Raw genomic sequence first — 23,265 nt, 5'->3', positions numbered from 1 at the left:
TAAGTTGTAAAAAAAATGAAAGACTTGGCTGCTGTACATCCAGTTTATCGAACACAATGTCTCTAAACAGATAAAGTGCATGATGGACTTAGGTACAAGAGACTCCCTAGACAACTAATACTAATGTGTTTTCTGTATACACATATAACTTTGCGTTCAGTCTGGTAAGTAGTCTTTATAGCCGTGTGTGTAGCATGTCTTGTGTTTTATTTTAAATCAGGTTGGACTATAATTATTTCATCATTTATATTGCTCCTCTAATTTCTGTACATAAACTTACACAGCGAATAGACTAATTATTAATAGTTTAATTTTAGAGACAATTACAATTATTTAGGGTCATTACAATGTAACTAGGATTATTTTAAAATACGTATTATGTGCCGCAGAAATGTTGGACTTCAAAAGTAATTGAGGAAAGTGGCCTTCAAAAATCCAAACTCAACCATTTCGTTTCGTGTGAAATGTAAGCACATGTGGGGTGTATCTGGAGTTTCACAGGTCTAGATCGTGAAAATAGGACGATAAATTGAACTATGAACAATTTCTGAACAAATTTTACACTTCTTGACCATGCAGCAAGAATTTGTTTTGTGTTTTTTTTTTGTTTTTTTTTGGCTATTTAAACTTTTAGAAATAGTGAATAAACATTTGGTTTACATAAATAAAAAGTTCTTCAAAATTTAAAAAAATGTAAGTTCTACTTTGAAAATTCTTTTAAAAAGCCTACCAATAAAAAGTACTGATTTCGTACAATTTATTGTATATGAATGAGTCTAATTACACTACATCTGAGGTCTTCAAATTATTTCTAATCTGACCTTGGTCTTAGATGAGAACCAGATAAGATTAACAACTAGAATATAAAAATACCTTTAAAAAAATCTCACCTTATATTAAGTGGAACTGTATTGATTAGTTTGTATCAGTCATGTAATTAAATTTGTAATAGATCTAGACTAACAATAATATATCTATGTGATTAGAAGATTTTTTTTTACACTTTGTTTTTGTTTAGCGCAATTTCGTGATATCAGCTTTTCAATGCGGTTCTATTTAAGCTGTGTTAAAAAAAAAAAAAAAGAATCAGTATCAATGACAGACCGACGCAGTTCAATACAAGTTACGCGGTCTGAATGTAATGAAATTTTGAAAGAGTAAGCATCTTTAACTTCAAGAATGAAAGAGTTCTTTTAAAGGAAATAATTATTAAACAATTAAAATTGTTTAGAAAATCTCGATTTAATAAATCACTCTTTATGTTTTTTACTTTGTAAGAATCAAATTATATTTAGATATAAGTTACTAGACATATTTAGACACTTGATTATGGTTATTATAAGATTGATATAACACTTGATTGTTATAGTTATTATAAGAATGATATGACACTTGAATGTTATGGTTATTATAAGATTAATATAACACTCGAATGTTATGGTTATTATAAGATTAATATAACACTCGAATGTTATGGTTATTATAAGATTGATATGACACTCGAATGTTATGGTTATTATAAGATTGATATGGCTCTTGAATGTTATGGTTATTATAAGATTGATATAACACTCGAATGTTATGGTTATTATAAGATTGATATGACACTCGAATGTTATGGTTATTATAAGATTAATATAACACTTGAATGTTATGGTTATTATAAGATTAATATAACACTCGAATGTTATGGTTATTATAAGATTAATATAACACTCGAATGTTATGGTTATTATAAGATTGATATGACACTTGAATGTTATGGTTATTATAAGATTGATATGACACTTGAATGTTATGGTTATTATAAGATTGATATGACACTCGAATGTTATGGTTATTATAAGATTGATATGACACTCGAATGTTATGGATATTATAAGATTGATATGACACTTGAATGTTATGGTTATTATAAGATTAATATAACACTCGAATGTTATGGTTATTATAAGATTAATATAACACTCGAATGTTATGGTTATTATAAGATTAATATAACACTCGAATGTTATGGTTATTATAAGATTGATATAACACTTGAATGTTATGGTTATTATAAGATTAATATAACACTCGAATGTTATGGTTATTATAAGATTAATATAACACTCGAATGTTATGGTTATTATAAGATTGATATGACACTCGAATGTTATGGTTATTATAAGATTGATATGGCTCTTGAATGTTATGGTTATTATAAGATTGATATAACACTCGAATGTTATGGTTATTATAAGATTGATATGACACTCGAATGTTATGGTTATTATAAGATTAATATAACACTTGAATGTTATGGTTATTATAAGATTAATATAACACTCGAATGTTATGGTTATTATAAGATTAATATAACACTCGAATGTTATGGTTATTATAAGATTGATATGACACTTGAATGTTATGGTTATTATAAGATTGATATGACACTTGAATGTTATGGTTATTATAAGATTGATATGACACTCGAATGTTATGGTTATTATAAGATTGATATGACACTCGAATGTTATGGATATTATAAGATTGATATGACACTTGAATGTTATGGTTATTATAAGATTAATATAACACTCGAATGTTATGGTTATTATAAGATTAATATAACACTCGAATGTTATGGTTATTATAAGATTAATATAACACTCGAATGTTATGGTTATTATAAGATTGATATAACACTTGAATGTCATGATTATTTTTCTCTTATGTTCTCTTTTTTCCTTTTTAAAACTTGAACATTTTGATATGCCTAGTCTAGAAATCTATGTTTAACAAATATTTAAACAGTTTTTTGTATATCTCTGCTGTCCAGCTTGGGTGACCATGGTAGAGGTCAGATATTACGTCACCCTCTCAGTACTTTCGGCAATGTTTGTAAAGATACAAGGCGGCCCAGGAGAATGTTTTAACGTTACCACTAGTGAGGGCCTCAGGACACTTCTACACGGGGAGAAAGCCTGCGCCCCTTTAAACAAGGGAGAGACCGGTGCTGACTTAGGACTTCGATATGTCACTTGTAACTCAGGATCTGTCACAGTCAAGGCGTGCGTACCGCCCTTTAGGTATACACCACTGTATATGTGTATAAGACGTAGGTGCGATTATTCTTGTAAAATAGCAAATAAAATCTAGAAAGAACAGTTGTAAAGTGAGGAAGCTTTTGAATTTTCATTGAGATCTACAAAGGTACCTTATAGCTAATACTAAGACTGACCTCATATATTTTCTCCATGTGTTTACTTACCACTTTGACCGGTCACGTCTTCAAGATTGTTACTAGAACTGTGGTCAACAGTTCTATTTACTTTCTCCAAACTTCTAGATGATTCTAAAACCAACTACTTCTACTTTCTCTGACCGTATAGCTATAACTAACTTGAAAGTACTGACATGAAATATAAATTCTTCCTTGCGTTAAATTACAATTCTCGTCTATTATTTTAGATTCCACGCAAAGAAAGAGCAATGTGCGCCTCCCGACATTGCCAAGTGCAGTCGGAGAAACTATTCTCTGTCCCGAATAGCCTCCAGAAGGAAGACTCAAACACCACTAGAAGGACCTTGCTCTCCGAGAAACTGCAATCTCCCACAATGCTTCTGCTACGGAGCTGAGCCGAGCATGGCTGTGGCAGACCGGCCTCAGTTTATCATGGTCACCTTTGATGATGCCGTCAGTACTTGGCTGTACGAGCAATACTACAAGCCTATGTTTGTAGACAATAAGTTCCAAGTGTTCAATCCCTCGGGATGTCCGTTGAGGTGAGGTTTTCAGAAAAGTTGGAAACAACACTAGAACAAATGTGCGCAACAGCCACTACTAATTTTATTCTGTCTAACTGTTCGACTGTCTGTCGCGATAGATAGATAGATAGATAGATAGATAGATAGATAGATAGATAGATAGATAGATAGATAGATAGATAGATAGATAGATAGATAGATAGATAGATAGATAGATAGATAGATAGATAGATAGATAGATAGATAGATAGATAGATAGATAGATAGATAGATAGATAGAGATCTTCGTATTATTTTAACTAAAGTCTTTCTATCCTAGCCAGATAAAGGCTAATAGCTGAGTTGACTCGACCTAACTTTCTGGCCTATTTGAACACCAATGTTACATTCTGTTTCCTTAGAACTGCCTTCTTTGTCTCGGACAAAAACACAAACTACGACAAGGTTCTCAAGTTGTGGCAGGCTGGACACGAGATCGTCTCCCATACCATCAACCACGAGCTGCCACCTGGGCACGTGGACACTGACTACCCTGACATGGTAGCCGAGGTAATCAAATCATTTCGTACAGTACAAAGTAATTGTTCCGTTCTATCTATTTTCTGCATTTTTGAAACTAGCATCTGTTATTGTTTTTATCTTTTTTATATACTTTTCTTGTGTCTGTGCTGATATTCACATCCTAAATGCACACATAATCAATATCACAACTTTTTGATCAAGTTCATCTAAAGAATGGGATGGACTGTGGACAGGCTTCACAAATACTTTGTTCATTCATTACGATCAGTATCGGACCTAAAGATAAGAAAAGAAAAATCTCTTTTTTTTTTCAACTGATTTTTTTCTTTTTTTCTCTTATCTTGACTAGATTGATGGTGAGCGTCAGAGGGTTCTCAAAGTGTTAAACAACAAGGCGCTGGTTGAGTCCATGAAAGGTTTCCGCTCCCCGTTTCTCAAGGTGGCCCATGATGTCCAGTACGACGTGCTCCACGATCACAACTTCCTGTACGACACATCAGTGACCAGCATGGAGATGTGGTTCGGCAAAAGTCCACTGTGGCCATGCACGCTGGACTTTGAGCTGGGAAGGTTTGTAGCTGAAACTCTCACTATCGATTAGAAGAGATCTGTTTCCCATGTATAGACCGGACTAAGACTTCGATTTTACTTGAGCATTTCTTGAGCATTTCTGTCTCTAATTGTCTTCATTTAACCTTTAGCCAGTACAGGATGTATTTAACATCTCTCCACAGTTTAGGGCGCACCAAAGTAGCTCTCCCTTTTTTTGTGTTTAAATTGTCCTAGTGAGTTTGTAGTGAATAATAATGATATGAAGTTAAGGAGTTATAATTTCACTATTTATATACTTCTTGATTTTATATCAGTTTAAACCTCTGCAAAGTCATAATGGGTAATGACATATAATATCTAGACTTATGCGAAGCCCTGTTAGAAATTGTATGTGCGTATTTTTTTTTTATGTAACCACTAGGAAAATAGGGCGTATGTTTTGATTGTGTAAGCTGAAAAGGGTCTGATGAATCCACGAGGTGGTCTGGCGTAATTCAAGTGTAAACTAAATACTAGTGCCTAACTAGAGACCTGAGACAGTGAAAACTAACTAGAGACCTGAGACAGTAAATACTAACTAGAGACCTGAGACAGTAAATACTAACTTTAGACCTGAGACAGTAAATACTAACTAGAGACCTGAGACAGTAAATACTAACTAGAGACCTGAGACAGTGAATACTAACTAGAGACATGAGGCAGTGAATACTAACTAGAGACCTGAGACAGTAAATACTAACTAGAGACCTGAGACAGTGAATAATAACTAGAGACCTGAGACAGTGAATACTAACTAGAGACATGAGACAGTAAATACTAACTAGAGACCTGAGACAGTAAATACTAACTAGAGACCTGAGACAGTAAATACTAACTAGAGACCTGAGACAGTAAATACTAACTAGAGACCTGAGACAGTAAATACTAACTAGAGACCTGAGACAGTAAATACTAACTAGAGACCTGAGACAGTAAATACTAACTAGTGACCTGAGACAGTAAATACTAACTAGAGACCTGAGACAGTAAATACTAACTAGAGACCTGAGACAGTAAATACTAACTAGAGACCTGAGACAGTAAATACTAACTAGAGACCTGAGACAGTAAATACTAACTAGAGACCTGAGACAGTAAATACTAACTAGAGACCTGAGACAGTAAATACTAACTAGAGACCTGAGACAGTAAATACTAACTAGAGACCTGAGACAGTAAATACTAACTAGAGACCTGAGACAGTAAATAATAACTAGAGACCTGAGACAGTGAAAACTAACTTTAGACCTGAGACAGTGAATACTAACTAGAGACCTGAGACAGTAAATAATAACTAGAGACCTGAGACAGTGAATACCAACTAGAGACATGAGGCAGTGAATACTAACTAGAGACCTGAGACAGTAAATACTAACTAGAGACCTGAGACAGTAAATACTAACTAGAGACCTGAGACAGTAAATACTAACTAGAGACCTGAGACAGTAAATACTAACTAGAGACCTGAGACAGTAAATACTAACTAGAGACCTGAGACAGTAAATACTAACTAGAGACCTGAGACAGTGAATACTAACTAGAGACCTGAGACAGTGAATAATAACTAGGGACTCAGACAGTGAATACTAACTAGAGACCTGAGACAGTGAATACTAACTAGAGACATGAGACAGTGAATACTAACTAGAGACCTGAGACAGTGAATACTAACTAGAGACATGAGACAGTAAATACTAACTAGAGACATGAGACAGTAAATACTAACTAGCATTAGTAGTGAGTTAGATTTTGTTTAAACAACATTTCAATATAATTAACTTTTAAGTTGATTCCGTGTATGTTGTTAATAAAAGTTACATTGGCTTTTTGTTTTAAAAGAAGTCTGTTGAAGTTTATTTCAATGATAAGACAGAGAATTTGTTTACACCTATATCGGTCAAGTTGTACTAGCTGTCTGGAGCTACAAACCAATGACCTGGCAACAATATGCCCTACATCTCAAATAGATTAGTGTCCTATTAAGTGTGCCTGTATCCAATGATAATTTATGATATCAACTTTGTTATATTGAATTTTAGGAGTGCATGAACTATGTAGGCCTATATCATTCCTTTTACAATTTAGAATTCTATACTTTTAAATTTTTAATACATTAAGCGTATTGTTATTGAACATCTATTTCACACTTGTCTGAATATCTACCAGTATCAGTGCAAATAGGACTTCAATGTTTTTTAAACCTTCTCTTGGCAGATGTATCAATCCGCCATGTCCAACCAACAGTTATCCAGGCTTATGGGAGATAATCATGAATGCCTGGATTGCAGACGACGGTCACCCGTGCAGTATGGTTGATTCCTGCCTCACTTACAATTACAGTACAGCTAAACAATCGGATTGGATAAAAATATTTGAGTACGTTTTTTATTTTGAAAAAAAAAATAGTTTTTCATTTCAAACGCTGTTTGGTATTTTTTAATACTGAGCTACAATTAATGCTAGTAATAATTGCAATGTCTTCAATTCCGAAGATTAAGGATGAGTGCAGTGTTTAAAATGGCTACGCAAACCCAGACGCGACCTGCATACCTTTCCACATCTGATACAGACAAAGCCGTTGTCCATCGAGGGTTTACTTAAGTTTTCTTTACGTCCTTCTGTGCCGCCTGTCCACTGTAAGGACTCTTTTCTGGGCCAAACGTGTGTGTCAAGCAGCCTTCGTGAGTGCTGTCCAACTGTGTTTTCAGAAGCCATCTGATGTCAGCTACTTTCCTCTATGCCAGTGAGGGTAAAATGGCGCCTGAGTTTATCTTTAGAGCACTAACTGGAGTTACTTTTGTTACGTCGTCCCCCTTTTAAACTGGCCCATAAAATCGCTTTTGGCATGCGGTCGTCCCCGATGCAAGATAACTGCCCTGCCCAGCGCAGCTTTCGAATGGTAAGTATTGCTTCTATGCTGTCCACATCAGCCCATTTAAAAAACATTCTAAAAAGCAAATTTAAAAAAGAACAAAAACGGTCGGTTGTGGACAAGGCCAAAAAAAAATCTTTGTTTCAACATGAGTCAACGTTTCAACATGAGTCAACGTTTCAACATGAGTCAACGTTTCAACTTAAGATGTTTAAATGGAAGATCCAAATAAGTGGGTCAGGGATTGATGTCAAATAAACATGGCATCATTTTATAGTTATTACTAAGGGCGCAACAATTCTTAGAACTATCCAGAAACAATAATTAACCTTGATTTTCATTTTTGACATTTTTGTTTCGATCAAGGCTCCTGTTAGCTCATTTCAAATACTTGTATTCAGTTCAGTCAATCATAGCTCCTGTTTGCAAACTTAAAACACTTGAATTTTGTTCAACCAATCACTCGTAGCTCTTTTTAGCAAACTTATAATATTTTAATTCTGTTTAACCAATCATAGCTCCTGCAAGCAAACTTGAAACATTTTGTTCAGCCAATCATAGTTTCTGTTAGCTAACATGTATCATCTGAATTTTGTTCATTTATGAAGATTGTGGAATCATGTCTAAAAAGTCTCGTTATATCATTGTATCTGTTTCAGTGATAACTTCTCCTTGTTTTACAAGACAAAAGTGCCCATGGACTATTTCACTCACGGGTTGATGTTTGACCTATCCAAGACTTCATTTCCTGCACTGGGCAATTGGCTGCATCGAATGCGAAAGGACTACTCAGATGTGTGGATTGTCACCCCACAACAAGTGCTGCAGTGGATGAGAAACCCGTTGACCAACGCGGAGATGAAGGCTCAAAAATGGGGCTGCTAGTTGAAATCATTAAATTCTAAACAGACTTACTCAATTTGTAAAAAGGGTTAAGGGTTGAAATAGCTGCTTCTAAAGGAGACATACAAAGAAATGAACCTACATCCCACGACTTTAAAATGTAATTAAAATCCAAGAAAAGTTGTATTTAAAAAGTTTGCTAATTTAGTTTTATTCAGAATGTGCCAATAAAGTTGCCCACAAAACAACATAAATGTCCAGAAAAAGCTAAAATAAGAAAATTAAAATCTTGTACTAAATTTCAAAAAAAGGGAAAAGACAAAAAAAAAAATACATGTCAATTTGTATTGTTTTATTTGTAGTTGTTTTTTAAGTCAAGTAACAGGAACTAGGATAAACTTTAGGACAGCAGACGAGCCTACAAACTTGGCCAGACCACGTGATACTCTACTTCTGAAGTTGTCAGAGAGTAAATGTATCCATTGTAGTGTCCTGTATTTATTTTTAGATCTGCTATAGCCTCGGATTTTAAACGTAATCCTAAATGAGCTTTGTTAGGCGGCTGATAGGCCTCGATGTAAACTTCAACATGTCGATCATTGTTCATACGTTTCCTTTTAGTCAGACTTAATTTGTTGACATTATTGATCTAACTTCACCGGAGATAGTCAAATAAAAATTATATACATGAAAAAGTGAAAGTAAAACATACACTACACTATACAAACAAGTAAAATATTTTTTTAAATCTTTAAAAAAAAAAGCGTATCTATGAGAATAACCATAAAATGACTGCAATATAAGCTCCCTTTCTAAAATAAAGTTATATAACAACTAGTTGATGAACTAATTGGTTAAAAAAAAATTTATTGATTCACGAATTGTTGTTGACAATAAATAGTTATGCAAAATTTCAACTTGATCCGAGAATGGGAAGTGGGAGAAAAAACGTCTACATATATATTAATGGAAATAACTCCATATATATAGCCACGTCTCTCAATAACCATTATTTCCCTTTTTTTTTACACCAAACAAAATAAATAATTAGCAGCAACTCATGTTTTGTTAGGTACAACAAATCATTTTTTAAAGGGTTGACTCCAAAAGCCTTTCTCATGTTTTGGTATAGCCGAAGGCAGAAAAGATTTGGATTCAGAGTTTTACTTCTATGTGGCTAGCCAGTGTTAGGGCACGATTCGCCGGATTCGGAATAAGTTATTTCTTTCACAGAAAGGGAAAGTTGTGACTTAGAGAAAATGCAGCGACTAGTAAACACAAGACGAGGATTTTGGGGAGAATAGCGAAAAGTAAACAGATAACTTTTGATAGCTGTAGAGAGAGGCAGTTTTTATGGAAGTAGAGATTTAGCTTGACGACATCCGATTGTTCCCTTCGTTATTATCAAACGTCTTGTTCGCCATTTACTATCAGCGTTGGGTTCTAGTGTTGGCCTTTCGCCTGTGTTCTTGGAGTTCCTTATTTGAGTGTTACCTCCATTTGACTTATCTACATAATGCAATACGCGAAAGCGCGTAACACCATCCAAAGCTAACGAGCAACTCCTGTTCGAAACTTACTGGTTTAGGCCCTAGTTACTCTCCTATCCCCTTTCCCTGTCAGTGGTAACAGCTCCGCCGGACATAATAGCTTACCTGAGCCACACGTAGAGGCCAGAAGTAGGACAATATATTTCAATCAGATCAAGAGAACAACACTTACTTTTATAATAAATACATGAATAATAAAAGTCAGCGGTCCACCTTGTTACACTGGTGTCAGATTATCCAACTTTGCATATCCCAAGACAACCAAAGAAAAATGGAATTTAAAAAACAAAAAAGAAGAATAAACGACAGTATTTCTTTCTTTTTCTCAAACACATACACAAACACAGTCTAACATGAGAACTAAAACGTAAGTAAAGCCTTTTTTTTTAAAGTCTTACTTGACGCCCTAAGTCTAATGTACTACACTAAAGTTTGCTAGCATAATGAAAGAATCACGATTTAGTTAAAACTTTCTTCTACCTGGGGGGGGGGCGAATAACATTTTAATGAAAGAAAGTGAGACCCTGGTTCGTGACATGGTCAAGACTCTCCCAAATTTTCGCTATATTTGATACATCTTTTTTTTTCTTACTAAAAATTTGGTCCCTAATGCTGCCTATATTTATCTATATATATATATGTACTATCTTTGCATAATTCAGCTGTCTTCTGGTCACACCTGAGGAATCCAATAGCGTCAGCTTGAAAGTTATTCGTGGCCATTTGTCTTTAATTTTTCTTTCATCTTTCTCCGGTGTCCCTTCTAAATTTTAAATTCGTAGCAACTTTTAGATACGTCTTAACCAGCACAGCGGCATTGAAAAGAACACAACTTTCATTGCCAAAAAAAATAGCAATAATAGTCTTCATCATCATTATCATAATCATTATCATCATTATTCTCGTCAAATTCCATTTAAGTGACGGCTTGAGAGGCTAAAGACTCTATTAAACAAGCCCTGTGCATAATAATAGGGATAGAAAACATTTTGTTGTTAGCAATGTCTTTGTATGCAAAATTTTGTTTTATGCAATGTCCTTTTAAGCGAAATTTAGTTGTATGCAATTTCCATGTCATTGAAATGTTCTTCGCAACTTCCGTCATGCTCCAAACTATAGATGGCAAAATGTTTTACATGTTTTGAATGTTCCTTCAAAGCTAAAGATAATCTACGACTGGGGAAAGCAGCTGGCAGGGTATAAACCCGGGACCCTAGTGATCCATGGTTCACGGTTAACGAGGGTGTCGTGTGACCAACATAATGACCAACCACCCTTACTTTTCCCCCTCTTTTAACAGGTACCCATTAGAGCTGGGTGGACTCAGAGACGCCCTGAAGATCCCATTTGTAAATATCCCAGTCTTCAGCAGGATTCGAACCCAGGACTCCAGTTCGGAAGCCAATCGCTTTACCATTCAGCCACCGCGCCTCCATATATTCATTTAGCGTAGACTTATTTTTTTTAAATAATAATAATAAACCTTTTCCATACATTCAAAATTAATAAAATGCCACATGTGAAAAGAAACCAAAAAAGCTTTATTCTTCTTACAAAATTAGATAAATAGGTCACACACACACACAAAAATTGACCTACTTTAGGTAGTGAGCTAGAAATAACTTAGTCTTAATGGGTCACACAAATTAAGACTTTCTCATCGCAAATAAAAATTTGTCATACAAACTAGATCTAGAGCTAGAAGTAGATCTAGCTAGATTTAGAACTAGATTTAGGTCTAGAGCTAGAACTAGAGCTAGAATCTAGTCTATGCTAATGAATAATTGTGCGAAGTTTCAACTTGATCCGAGAAATAACGTGTAAAAAACTTTTTACCACACAGACAGGAGGAGATAATAGAAGCTTTCTTAAAATAGGTAATAAAAACGTTCTTATTTCTAATGCAGAATGAGAGAAATAATGTCAAGATAATCTTATCTTATCTTATAAATTAAAGTCGCTACTTCAAAATAGAAAATAATTAAGTTCTATGCGTATCTCTGTGTCAATGTAGTTGGGCATGTTAATCTGTCAAGTCGTTAGTTTTCCTGTCCTAGTTAGGCAACCCATTCCATTCTCTAATAACACTAGGGAAGAAACACTATTTGGGCATTGGTCTGTGAAACAAAAATGGCTGAATTGCATGGCTTTCTTTCAATCAACAATCACAGCAAACACTATTTGAAAATCTTATTACCAATGATGGATGTGTCACTAATAAGTTGACAGATGAACTTTGACTTTAACGACTGACTCTCTGGGTGGTCGCTATTGTTTTATGAGTCCAGTCAAACAAGTGCAATGTCGACACAACAGGGACTTGTTTTTTTTTCCTCCTAAGGTGTGTTTGGTGAGTTGTCGAACCTTAGCCCTATGTGTAGGTGTTCATTTTTTCGGATTAGTTATTGAAACAATTTGCGTGTATTAAATCACTATTTGTATGGCATATAGTTTGTATTCAATCTTAGAGAAAAGATGACATGTTTGTTAAATTAATGAACTAAATAAAAGTCAGAGATAAATTCAAGTTTATTCATTGATTTTTCAAGACTATCCCGACAAGTTTGGATTCCACTTTTGTGCCATGAGCATCATCACATATTGTGGACAATATTTATTCATAGGTAAGCCATTCCTTTGTTCAGTTTTAGTACTAGTCAGTTTAAATAGAATGATTATGTGTACTGTTGGCACCTATTTTATTTGATGGCCTACTCACTAAAAAAAAAACACATCGATATTAAAAACAAAATCCATAAGTCAAATTTATTGTCTATAGCCTCCAGTTTTCTTGCTCTATTACCCCCCCCCCAACTACACACACACACACACTGCATTTTGTTTCTTTAACTCTCCGACTTTTTAAACCTCCCCTATAAAACTTGCAGAAAGATGGTCTAGTTATTGTTTCACTCCATACCCAAGCCACTGTCCAGTTCTTCTTCCCTCTCTCCTTTCATTTCCCGCTTTGATTTTACAACCATTTTTCCCCAGTCTTTTTCCTTTCCCACCCCCTTACCCATCTTTTTTACTTCCACCAATCAGACCACCTCACCATTACTAGGATGTACAAAATTATCCAATTGTGTGCAAAATTTTTGTGAAACAAAAGAAACACTGCTCATCTTCTGCCCACCCTCTGCCCCTCCCCTCATGATGTCATTGCTTCCTTTTGAATGTAAGTGTGGTTGACGGGTGGAAGGCGTGTTATAATGTGGGGCATTCCCTCGAGTCCAAGACTACTCGGTCTATCACAATCAAAATAAGTCATATTTCTTCACCGGCATATCGTTTAGTCTGTTGGACCGTTGGGGCACCACAAAAGATCTGTCAACCGTCTTTTTCCATTCCTTTCTGCCCTTTGCCTTGTACCTACTCAAGGACACATACCTGGGCTTTAAACAATAGGAGCATGGTTTACCTTGCTTGTGACATCAATGTCACTGGAGCTGTCTGAGGGGATACATCATAGATCTAGTTGATAGGCTGAAGACTTAGCATCACTAGACAATGGAGATTTGGAATCAGGGTACCCCTTTCCTAGATGAGTTGCCTTTTTGGGCTGACGAGGTCCGTCTGACTAAGATCTCTCTAAAGGCGTCAAGTATTAAGCTCTCTTCCTCTGTCAGTATAAATGGTTTCACCGTGATCAATATCTAAGCCACATGAACAGACTAGTTGCTGGACTTGGTAGTCAGACGTAGGTCAATGCCATTTAGGAGAACTTTATAGACCTGGGACTTGGGACATCATCCGAGATCAACCGTTATAGTAGGCCTGACTGAAGACATGTGATGTGGTAACAAGTGGTCAGTCTTCGCAACACTTTTTATTTTTATTTTCATGATCCTGTACAGGAAACATTGTACAGAGCTACATTAAACTGATTGTCGTGTTACTAATGCTAGTGTCTACGGAGGTAGCTTCCAACTATGATGACTGTCTCAGAAGCTCAACAAGTAAGGGTTCTCAAAAGCTCCATCACGGGCAAGAGGAGTGTGGCTCTCAAACTTTCAAAGATAGTGCTACAGATGAAGGCATCCCTTGTGTAGCGTGTGTTAATGGACATTTGCTATCTAGGAAATGCTACAAGTTTGAAGGGTAAACCTTGAGTGTACTAGAATTCATGTTAACATTTGAGTAACTGTATAGGCAAGTGATTTAACTCTTTGAAAGAAGAATTGTCTTAAGGAACGTTTTGATTTTACGTAACGGCTGAGGGGCGAAGGGTGTTTATACAAATTTGTTACGGTTTGTTACTAAGGGTGTTTATACAAATTTGTTACGGTTTGTTACTAAGGGTGTTTATACAAATTTGTTACGGTTTGTTACTAAGGGTGTTTATACAAATTTGTTACGGTTTGTTACTAAGGGTGTTTATACAAATTTGTTACGGTTTGTTACTAAGGGTGTTTATACAAATTTGTAACGGTTTGTTACTAAGGGTGTTTATACAAATTTGTTATGGTTTGTTACTAAGGGTGTTTATACATGTTTGTTACGGTTTGTTACTAAGGGTGTTTATACAAATTTGTTACGGTTTGTTACTAAGGGTGTTTATACAAATTTGTTACGGTTTGTTACTAAGGGTGTTTATACAAATTTGTTACAGTTTGTTACTAAGGGTGGTTATACAAATTTGTTACCGTTTGTTACTAAAGGTTAGAGATGGGGAGTTCTGATAATTTTTACGTATCAAAACAAAAAAATATTCAAATGAAATATTTACGTCACAAAACAAAATGTTGTGCACAAACTGTTTTGGGAAAATGATAAGGTCAATACGGTGAATATACCTGTCTTACATCTACTTTTGTCTCTACTAAATTTATTGTTCATTATCTTTGTCTCGGTCTCTGTCTTCAACTTTTCATCTTTTTCATCCTTCTCTCCCTGCCTCTCCCTCTATCTACTTTTCTCTCTCTCTCACTCTCCCCCCCTCCCTCTCTCTCTCTCTCTCTCTCTCGTTCATTGGCAACATCGAGCACCTCTCAAATCCGATACAACGCACATAAAGTTGTCTGAATCAATATTTTGTTGGTCCCCAGGTCGAACCAACATCAAGGGAATTCACGGCTCTCCAATACTTCCATCTGTTACAGTCTGGATGGGTACCCTAATACACGAGGTACGAACTTCAGGTGGGGTGGACCAATGTTACCCTAATACACGAGGTACGAACGTCAGGTGGGGTGGACCAATGTTACCCGGAGAGAGAAATAACGTGTACAAACTAAAGAAATAACGTGTACAAACGTTTTATCAGACAGACAGCTTTATTTGTAACTAATGAAGTGTCCATTTGATCAGACATGATAGCTTGATGTAATTCACTAAGTGAACCATCTGTAGCATATTTGATACATTTAGTCTCATTTGCCAACTAAATATTGACCAATATCTCTTCAATAATAACACTATTTCTGTTACTATCCATACATAACAAGTGTAACTGGAATTCTATTAGGAGAACCAGAACCCCTTCCAACAGAGGACTGTAATACTTACAACTGCAAGCTTCCAGACTGCTTCTGCCATGGAGGCTCCCCAAACATTTCCAGGTCCGCTTTACCTATGTTCGTGGCCATCACCTTCGACGACTCAATCAACCATGACAGATATAACTCGCAGTTTCGACCATTTTTTGTAGACAACGATTACAACCTGTACAATCCCAACGGATGTGGTCTTAAGTAAGTGAAATAGATCCTAATGATATGCCATAAGTTTTTGATAATCACCATGCTCTGGCTATAATTTAAAAAAAAACAGAAATGGAAAAGTGGTTTGAGTGCTGGGACAAGTCCCAAAAAGACCGCGGAGTCTGGAAGCGCATGAGGCGCCCTGACCGCTTTTCCCCGTGGTGGAGGCTGTCCAGGCCTGAGCAAGCTATTATAGCACAGTGCAGGACAGGCCACTGCCCCGTTGGCTCATATTTCTCACGGCTATGGCCAAATTTTGATTCACATGCATGCACTACGCAATACAGTAGGGTTTCTGTCCACGGCTTTAGCAAGAGAGGAGTTTGATGATGATGATGATGATAATCAACTTCACCCGCCTTTTAGTGTGTTGGACCCGTTGGAGTACAACACATGCACTGTGGACCGTCTCTCTCCACTCTTCTCTGACTTTTGCCAGTATTAGTGTCTCTTTCATTCTTTGACGTTACCCTCCCATCTCTATATTTGTCTGCCTTTCCTTCATTCCCCTAGTACTGCTCCCTGTGAGGTCTTTGTGATCCTGTGATAATTTACTCATTTACTAAATCTTTTCATAAAACAAAAACAATAACATTTGAAGAGCTGCATAACTACCTATATTCAGCATCTGGGCTTCTATTTGTTAAAAAAAAGTGTTTACCATAAATTGCTTGCCCCTAAAATTACGATATAATTGATGAGTTATATCCAAATATTCATCTGAAACATTGATCAAAATGTTTTACATCTGTAGACTAATATTTTGTGAACACTTTTTGATCTAAATTCAGAACAACACTTTTTGTTTCTCTGGACGCCGGGGACATTTCGCTAGTAAAGACTTTGTGGGATGCCGGGAATGAAATCGCAGGTCACACTCTTGCTCATTCGTTGCCTGTCGGATCAAGTGAAGATGACTACATACCCACAATTGAAGCGGTAAATATTGCATTTAAAAAATAAATTTTTGTACCGAAGCGGTGTTGTATTTTAATCATAGACTATATATATATATATATATATATATATATATATATATATATATATATATATATATATATATATACAGGGCTTTTTGTGAGGGTACGCACCGGTACGGCGTACGGCACCTTTTTCAATGTGGGGAAAAAAGTATTACTTAATTACTTATTACACCTAATCACTGAGTACCGGCACCTATTTTTATTTTTTTTTTTATTTTAATGCCGTGACTACTAACGGATGACTGATCTAGAATCTCAAACTCATTATTTTCCTAATATCACGCTGCAATCATTAATCTTCTCATTTTTTTTAAACTCATCACCTCAGCCATTTCCGATGCACTCAAATACCTTACGTTACGATTTTCTTGGAACCTGATAGCATTACTTGACAATGTGCACTAACAGCTATGTGTGCACTGCAAAGGTGCATTTACTGCTATATGTAGGCCTACACTGCAAAGGGTACACTATCTGGTTTGTGTGCACTGACTGCTCTTTGTGCACTACAATTGGTGAATTCCCTGCTATGTGTGCACTTCATAAGGTGCATTGTTTGCTATATATGCACACTGCTATGTGTGCACTGCAAATGGTACATTGTCTGCTATCTGTGCATTGCCTACTATTTGTGTACTGCTATGTGTGTAACGGGTCTGTACGACGTGGCAACTAGCTTTTGATCTAAACAGCCCACAAGTTGTGACGTCGAGGTCAGTATTGAGGTCTACTATAGCGATTGGCCTCGATTTGAGTCGCATGCCATCATGGAACATTCTATAGGTAGTGTAGTGCTTATATCGATTACCACTTCCGGCAATGACAACCTTGCGAAACTTAATGTACTGTTATTATTCTGTTCATGTTGTTGTACTTTCCTCTCTCCAGATCGATGGTATGCGTAAGAAGCTGCTGGAAGAGATCGGGGATTCTCAACTGGTCAACTCCATCATTGGATTTCGCGCCCCGTATCTGCGTGTGGCAGAAGAAACTCAGTACAAAGTCCTGAAGGACCTCGGGTTTCTGTACGATTCTTCATTGGTCTCTACAAGTCTTTACAGAACAAAGAAGCCCATCTGGCCATACACTTTGAATTATAGGAATACAGAGGGGTAAAACAAAAAAGTAGTTAGTTCCCTTTTCAGGCCTTGCGATCCATAGGGTTGATTATGTAAAGGGCATCTGATTCTGTGGAGGACGGTTGACGAGGGTGTCATGTGGCCAGCACAACGATAGCCTTTACTTTCCATTAGAGCTGGGTGTCCAAACAATCCTCAAGTTTAAATACCCAGGTTTCAACGAGATTCGAACCCGAGATTCCTAGGTTCTCAAACCAAGCGCTCTACTACTCACCAACCCCGCCCCAAAAAGAGAGAGGTTAAGATTCAGTAACATGTTGATGGTTTCAAAATAGTTTGTCTTTATGTTTGGAAGTGCTCAAGTCCTTGCCTCGGTTAGTTTATGACAATTTTTTAAAGATATAAAACGCTTTGAGTCAACCCAATTTTAATGGGTACCTGACATTACGTTGGTAAAGTAAAATAATAGCCTTGGCCACATGACATTATGGTCAACCGTTTGCCATAGAAACAGATAACCGTTACATCATCTGTCATATAGTGCTCAAGGTCTGAAATGGTACTTTTTTTTAGTAATAATAAATTTCTTGGATATGTATCAGAAGTATCAAAAGTGACACTAGTCAACATAAAGCTATTGATTTTGAAGGTAGATTTAGATGATGTCTCTAAACGAGTCAACCTGAACAGATAAAAAGACACAAACTCTCCATCAATGAAGGACATCAAAACAGTGGAGGAGTAAATATGTGTGGAGCACTTCATTCGAAATTGTATATTATTTAAGTTTAATCTGTACATGTATAAAACTCGCAACTCATTCAGCAACTATCAATCTATTAGTCTAAATATTGATTTGATGAGAGTCTATGTAAATCTATGTATTTGTAGGTGTGACAACTGGTTTTGCCCTGAAGATTCATATTCGGGTTTCTGGGAAATCCCGTTGAATGCTTGGATAGGTGACGATGGCTTCTACTGTTGGATGCTGGACGGGTGCACTGTTGGTCAGTCGAAAGAAGTTGCAACTGTTAAACAGTGGTTTGACTATTTTCAGTAAGGAGTACTCTTAAATAAATTTAATATGAATTCATGAATATAATATATTTGTGTGAATATAGTACACTTGTGTGACATAATACACTAGTAACATTATACACTAGAGTGACATTAAACACTTGTGTGAATAAAACAACTTAGTTGATACTGATCATCTCTATGGATCAAGAGTCATCGTGTTGTTTATATATGAACATTATTAATTATTGCGCAGTGTTTGCTGTACGATAATTCCTTATGAACCCAAAATACACAAACAATACCTGATGCAATGTCGTGGCATATAAACGGTCACAACAAAATGGAATATTACTATGCAACACTAAGCCGTGTCATTTAAAGTTGAACCTAACCTTAGAAGTAATTCTTTTTCTTTATCAAACTTCCATTGAGTTCTCATTTCTTTGTATAAAATATCTCTTGTGTCAAATCTGTCTGGTCAAAAGTTGTACACGTTATTTCTCCGACACTCAATCTCGGAACAAGCTGAAATTTGGTACAATTATTTGACAAAACGAGAATCAATTTTTAAAAAATAACAAATTAGTTAACTAACTATTGGTAACTAATTATTGTGTTTGATATGTCGAACAAGGGAAAGAAATTGTACTTCACTGATGTGGTGGTATACGTTGAATTACTTTCTAGGGAAAAAAAAACACTATGAAACTAACAATAGATAACTATAAACCTTCTAGTTTCATAAGCACTCCCTTGGCTAGAGGAGCTTCAGTTTGAATTAACCTTTTTTTTAAAAAAAATGTATTTATAAAGCGATCATGTTAACATTCACACAGCATGGGCGTAGCCAGGATTTTTTTTCGAGGGGGGGGGGTTGGGGGGGATTTTTTTCTTCCCCCCCCCCGAAAAAATTATGTATATATATATATATAAATGTTTGTATGGATGTGTGTGTGTATGTACATAATTAATCTCTATTAAATTCTGACCCTTTATTCTTTTGGAAGACGTTAATTGTGCCCAAGAATAGGTTCTTCTGGAGTTAGTGAAAAAATTGTAGACCCTTCACCCTTGCCAGCAAGGGGTCTGGGGGAGCGCTGAGGGCGAAGCCCCGCCGCCAAGCACTATTTCTGGTATTGAAAGCCAACTAAATGCATATTCTGAGGTACCTACAGTGTGGCGCCAAGTTGTACTAGGATGTCATCGTAACTCTTATTATGTGTAATTCATTTTGTCGGAGAACATGTCCCGCAAACCTCATGTGAAGCTCTGTCTTACTAAGGGGTCGACTCCCATTTCGGCATAGGATTTCCTTGATTTAGACCCGATCTCTATAACTGACTCCTAAAATCCGTCTTAGCCATCTTTGTAGAGCCATATTCAGTGCTTTTCAATTTCATTGCACTTTATTAATGGAGCCCAGCCACTGGTAGACGTGTAACTTCTCTTGATTACGATTTTAAAATTAGGTGACTATTTTGCTTTAGATGTTATATCGAAAAGGGAAGTTTTATCGTCAAAATCATCTGTTGGGGTTTTTTAAACTAAACTATATCTGGAGGTTTTTTTTTTTAAATTCAAAACCACATTTAGCTACGGTCATAGAATTTGGTGACTGTAGTTTGCTTTTAGAAATAATATTGAAGAGAGAGGCTTTTAACCTTAAAACGCTCTGTAGGGGGATTTTAAACTCAAAACTATCTTGAGGAGTTTTAAACTTTTACAAAAGCCATCTGGTTACGCTCAAAGAATTTTAGTGTGTAATTAGCTTATTTTTTTATATTGAAGAGATATTTTTTTTAGCATCAAACCCTCTGAAGGGAAATTTAAACTCAAAACACCCAATAAGCTTGGCTACGCTCATAGCATTTTGATTGCCAAATTTGATTTTTTTTTATTTTGAAGATTTATTTTTTAGCTTCAAACCCCGCTGGTCGGGGGTTTAAACTAAAAACCCCCATAGCATTTTGACTGCGTAATTTGCTTTTTTTTTTTATATTTATGAGGTATTTTTAGCTTCAAACCCAGCTGAAGAGGGGTTTAAACTCAAAACCCCTTTGGCTACGCTATTACAATTTTGAGTGTGTAATTTGCTTTTGTATTTTGAAGAGGGGTTTATCGTAAACTTTGGAGAGGGGTTTAAAATCAAAATCTTTTTTAAGGTGTGCTCCTGTAATTTTGGGATTGTCGTTTGTATTTTTTAATTTTTTTTTATAGAAGATGGGGATTTAAATGCAAAACCCCCTGGTATGGGGTTTTAAACTCAAAACCCCTTGGTAGGTGTTTCAAACTCAAAACCCCTCTAAACCCCCTGGTATTGGGTTTCCAACTCAAAACCCCCTGGTAGGGGTTTTTAAACTCAAAATCCCCTTGGCTGTGCTAAGGCAAGTGATGGTTTAGTATTAAAATTTCACATAAAATAAACAATATTAAAGCAAAAGATCAGTCACTAAACTCCGACACTCCCCCCCCCCCGGGGGGATTTCATTTCGGGGGGGGGGGGTTGAACACTAAAAACCCCACCCTGGCTACGCCCATGTCACACAGATACCATCTTTTTTCCCCCACCCCTTTTCAAATGGTCCAAACCATTGGTAGGAGCATAGCCAATAGAGAAAACTAAAAGCATGAAATCGTGCTAAACAAAAATAATTGGTAAAAATATTTCTAATCGCACAGATTTATTTTTGTTAGCCTACAGCGCTAGAGATCTATTACAAAATTAATGACATGACTGATCCAAACTAATTGATACAAATATGCTATATATAAGCTTTGTTGTTTGTTTTTTTATCGTATTTTTTTATGATCATCTGTTTTTGTTCTTTAGAAGTTTTATTTTTTCGTAGTCCCTTAAATCATCTTACAACTACTCAGGGGGGGGGGAGGAGCTAGCGAAACGCACGTAGACAAAAACTGTTTTTCATGTTTAATAAAGTATTTTTTAAGTAAATATCTTTTTATTCATTTAGACGGAGCAGGGATCATTATTTGGCCTATTTAAAACAAAAACCTATGCCGTAATTGGAGTAATAGGCATTTGCCATCTGTAGATGTGTGAATATGAAAAGCTGAATAATAATTGAATTATTTCATAAATGCCCCTTTTATTTTTTTATGGAAGGCGTAAGTGTCTTGTTTCTTTCTCAGACGTAACTTTGAGCCCTTCTACGAGACCAAGACGCCAATGTCTTTCTACACCCACGCCAACATGTTTGATTTTTACCCGAACGCGTTTCCCGCCTTCGTCCAGTGGCTGAAACATGTCACGCGCTCTTACAAGGACGTCTGGTTCGTCACCTTGCAGCAGCTTCTCTTCTGGATGAAGAGTCCAATGAGCCACGAGCAAATGTTGGCCAAGAACTGGGGATGTTAAAGTATCTCCATCGTAGGATTCTAGATATCTGAATTTGATGTTTGTTGAAATAAAGTAGTATTTGTCTTGTTAATTTTAAATTATATGTGTTGTGGTTTGGTTTCTTTGTGTTTATGTCTGTGTTTTGTATTGGTCGTGGTTCATGTTGATACATTCGTGTTATATGCATTTAAAAAAAACGCTAAGAGAATGTTTTGATGAAAACATTTTTAAGGTGAAATGACTTTCAAATTGTAGACAGATGTATTAGGTCAAATGAATGACAAGTGAGAGACAGAAAGTGAGAGACAGAAGGTGAGAGACAGAAGGTGAGAGACAGAAAGTGAGAGACAGAGAGTGAGAGACAGAAAGTCAGAGACAGAAAGTCAGAGACAGAAAGTCAGAGACAGAAAGTCAGAGACAGAAAGTGAGAGACAGAGAGTGGAGGGTGGGCGGACGGTGCCTAAGGCATTTCTTTTACTACTTTCTAGATCCTTGAACCGAAGCACAATATCTTAGACTTCACTGAGTCCCATCATTGATAACATTTGTACAGGTCAAGTACAAAGAATTAAAGTATCCTTTACAGACCTTGCGATCCATGGATCACGTGACGTATAGGTAATATGTTTCTCTGGTTAACGAGGATGTCATGGGGCCAGCACGACGATCAACCATCACCAAGTTTATATTCTTGAACGTCAGATATCCATTAGAGTTGCAGGGACTCGGTGGCGTCCTTAGAATCCTAAAGTTCAAAATCCCATTCTTCAATACCAATTAATTTTTTTAATGAAAAAATTAATACTTGACACTTACTTTAAGAGGAGAGGTAGTCTTCGTTTAAATTCGAACCTAAGAGCCCTCACCTCAGGAGCTCCCCCCCCCCCAATCCCATTCCACTCAGCTACTACATCCCTTCAGTCTACTGTAGGTGGGTTTCCAATTTGAAATAAATAGGACGTTAGTCAATGACCAGTATCGCTAAAATACATGGG

The 23,265-nt window shown here is 36.2% G+C and overlaps 2 protein-coding genes across 3 annotated transcripts; both read left to right on the top strand.

Moving 5' to 3' along the window:
* The first annotated feature begins 447 nt into the window (after window positions 1-447).
* On the top strand, window positions 448-8,888 carry LOC106053728 (chitin deacetylase 8-like). Its single transcript, XM_056026015.1, has 7 exons — window positions 448-466; window positions 2,822-3,071; window positions 3,454-3,768; window positions 4,152-4,299; window positions 4,622-4,842; window positions 7,078-7,239; window positions 8,395-8,888. Exons 2-7 carry the CDS (start codon window positions 2,833-2,835, stop codon window positions 8,618-8,620), a joined length of 1,311 nt encoding a protein of 436 aa, XP_055881990.1. The 5' UTR covers window positions 448-466; window positions 2,822-2,832; the 3' UTR covers window positions 8,621-8,888.
* A 3,568-nt stretch (window positions 8,889-12,456) lies between these two features.
* Window positions 12,457-22,368, top strand: LOC106053718 (chitin deacetylase 7-like). 2 transcript variants are annotated; one of them, XM_056026012.1, is made up of 9 exons: window positions 12,457-12,505; window positions 12,678-12,752; window positions 13,986-14,229; window positions 15,177-15,256; window positions 15,596-15,821; window positions 16,622-16,769; window positions 17,702-17,925; window positions 18,784-18,948; window positions 22,063-22,368. In XM_056026012.1, the coding sequence occupies exons 1-9, from the start codon at window positions 12,502-12,504 to the stop codon at window positions 22,286-22,288; spliced, it is 1,392 nt and encodes a 463-aa protein (XP_055881987.1). In that variant the 5' UTR covers window positions 12,457-12,501; the 3' UTR covers window positions 22,289-22,368. The 2 variants fall into 2 exon arrangements, with proteins under 2 accessions (XP_055881987.1, XP_055881988.1); XM_056026013.1 differs by lacking the exons at window positions 12,457-12,505; window positions 12,678-12,752 and having other exon boundaries at window positions 14,038-14,229; window positions 15,177-15,302.
* Window positions 22,369-23,265: the final 897 nt, after the last annotated feature.

This window comes from Biomphalaria glabrata, chromosome 4, assembly GCF_947242115.1.
Source record: "Biomphalaria glabrata chromosome 4, xgBioGlab47.1, whole genome shotgun sequence".
Classification (NCBI taxonomy): domain Eukaryota; kingdom Metazoa; phylum Mollusca; class Gastropoda; family Planorbidae; genus Biomphalaria; species Biomphalaria glabrata.
This window is presented reverse-complemented; position numbering and strand designations above follow the sequence as displayed.

Coding starts and splice junctions, on each gene's coding strand:
- LOC106053728 (XM_056026015.1), top strand. CDS start 2,833: ATGGTAGAGGTCAGATATTACGTCACCCTCTCAGTACTTTCGGCAATG. Junction 3,769..4,151: donor CCCTCGGGATGTCCGTTGAG/GTGAGGTTTTCA, acceptor CTGTTTCCTTAG/AACTGCCTTCTTTGTCTCGG. Junction 7,240..8,394: donor GATTGGATAAAAATATTTGA/GTACGTTTTTTA, acceptor TATCTGTTTCAG/TGATAACTTCTCCTTGTTTT.
- LOC106053718 (XM_056026012.1), top strand. Junction 12,753..13,985: donor TGGACAATATTTATTCATAG/GTAAGCCATTCC, acceptor GATCCTGTACAG/GAAACATTGTACAGAGCTAC. Junction 15,822..16,621: donor CCCAACGGATGTGGTCTTAA/GTAAGTGAAATA, acceptor ATCTAAATTCAG/AACAACACTTTTTGTTTCTC.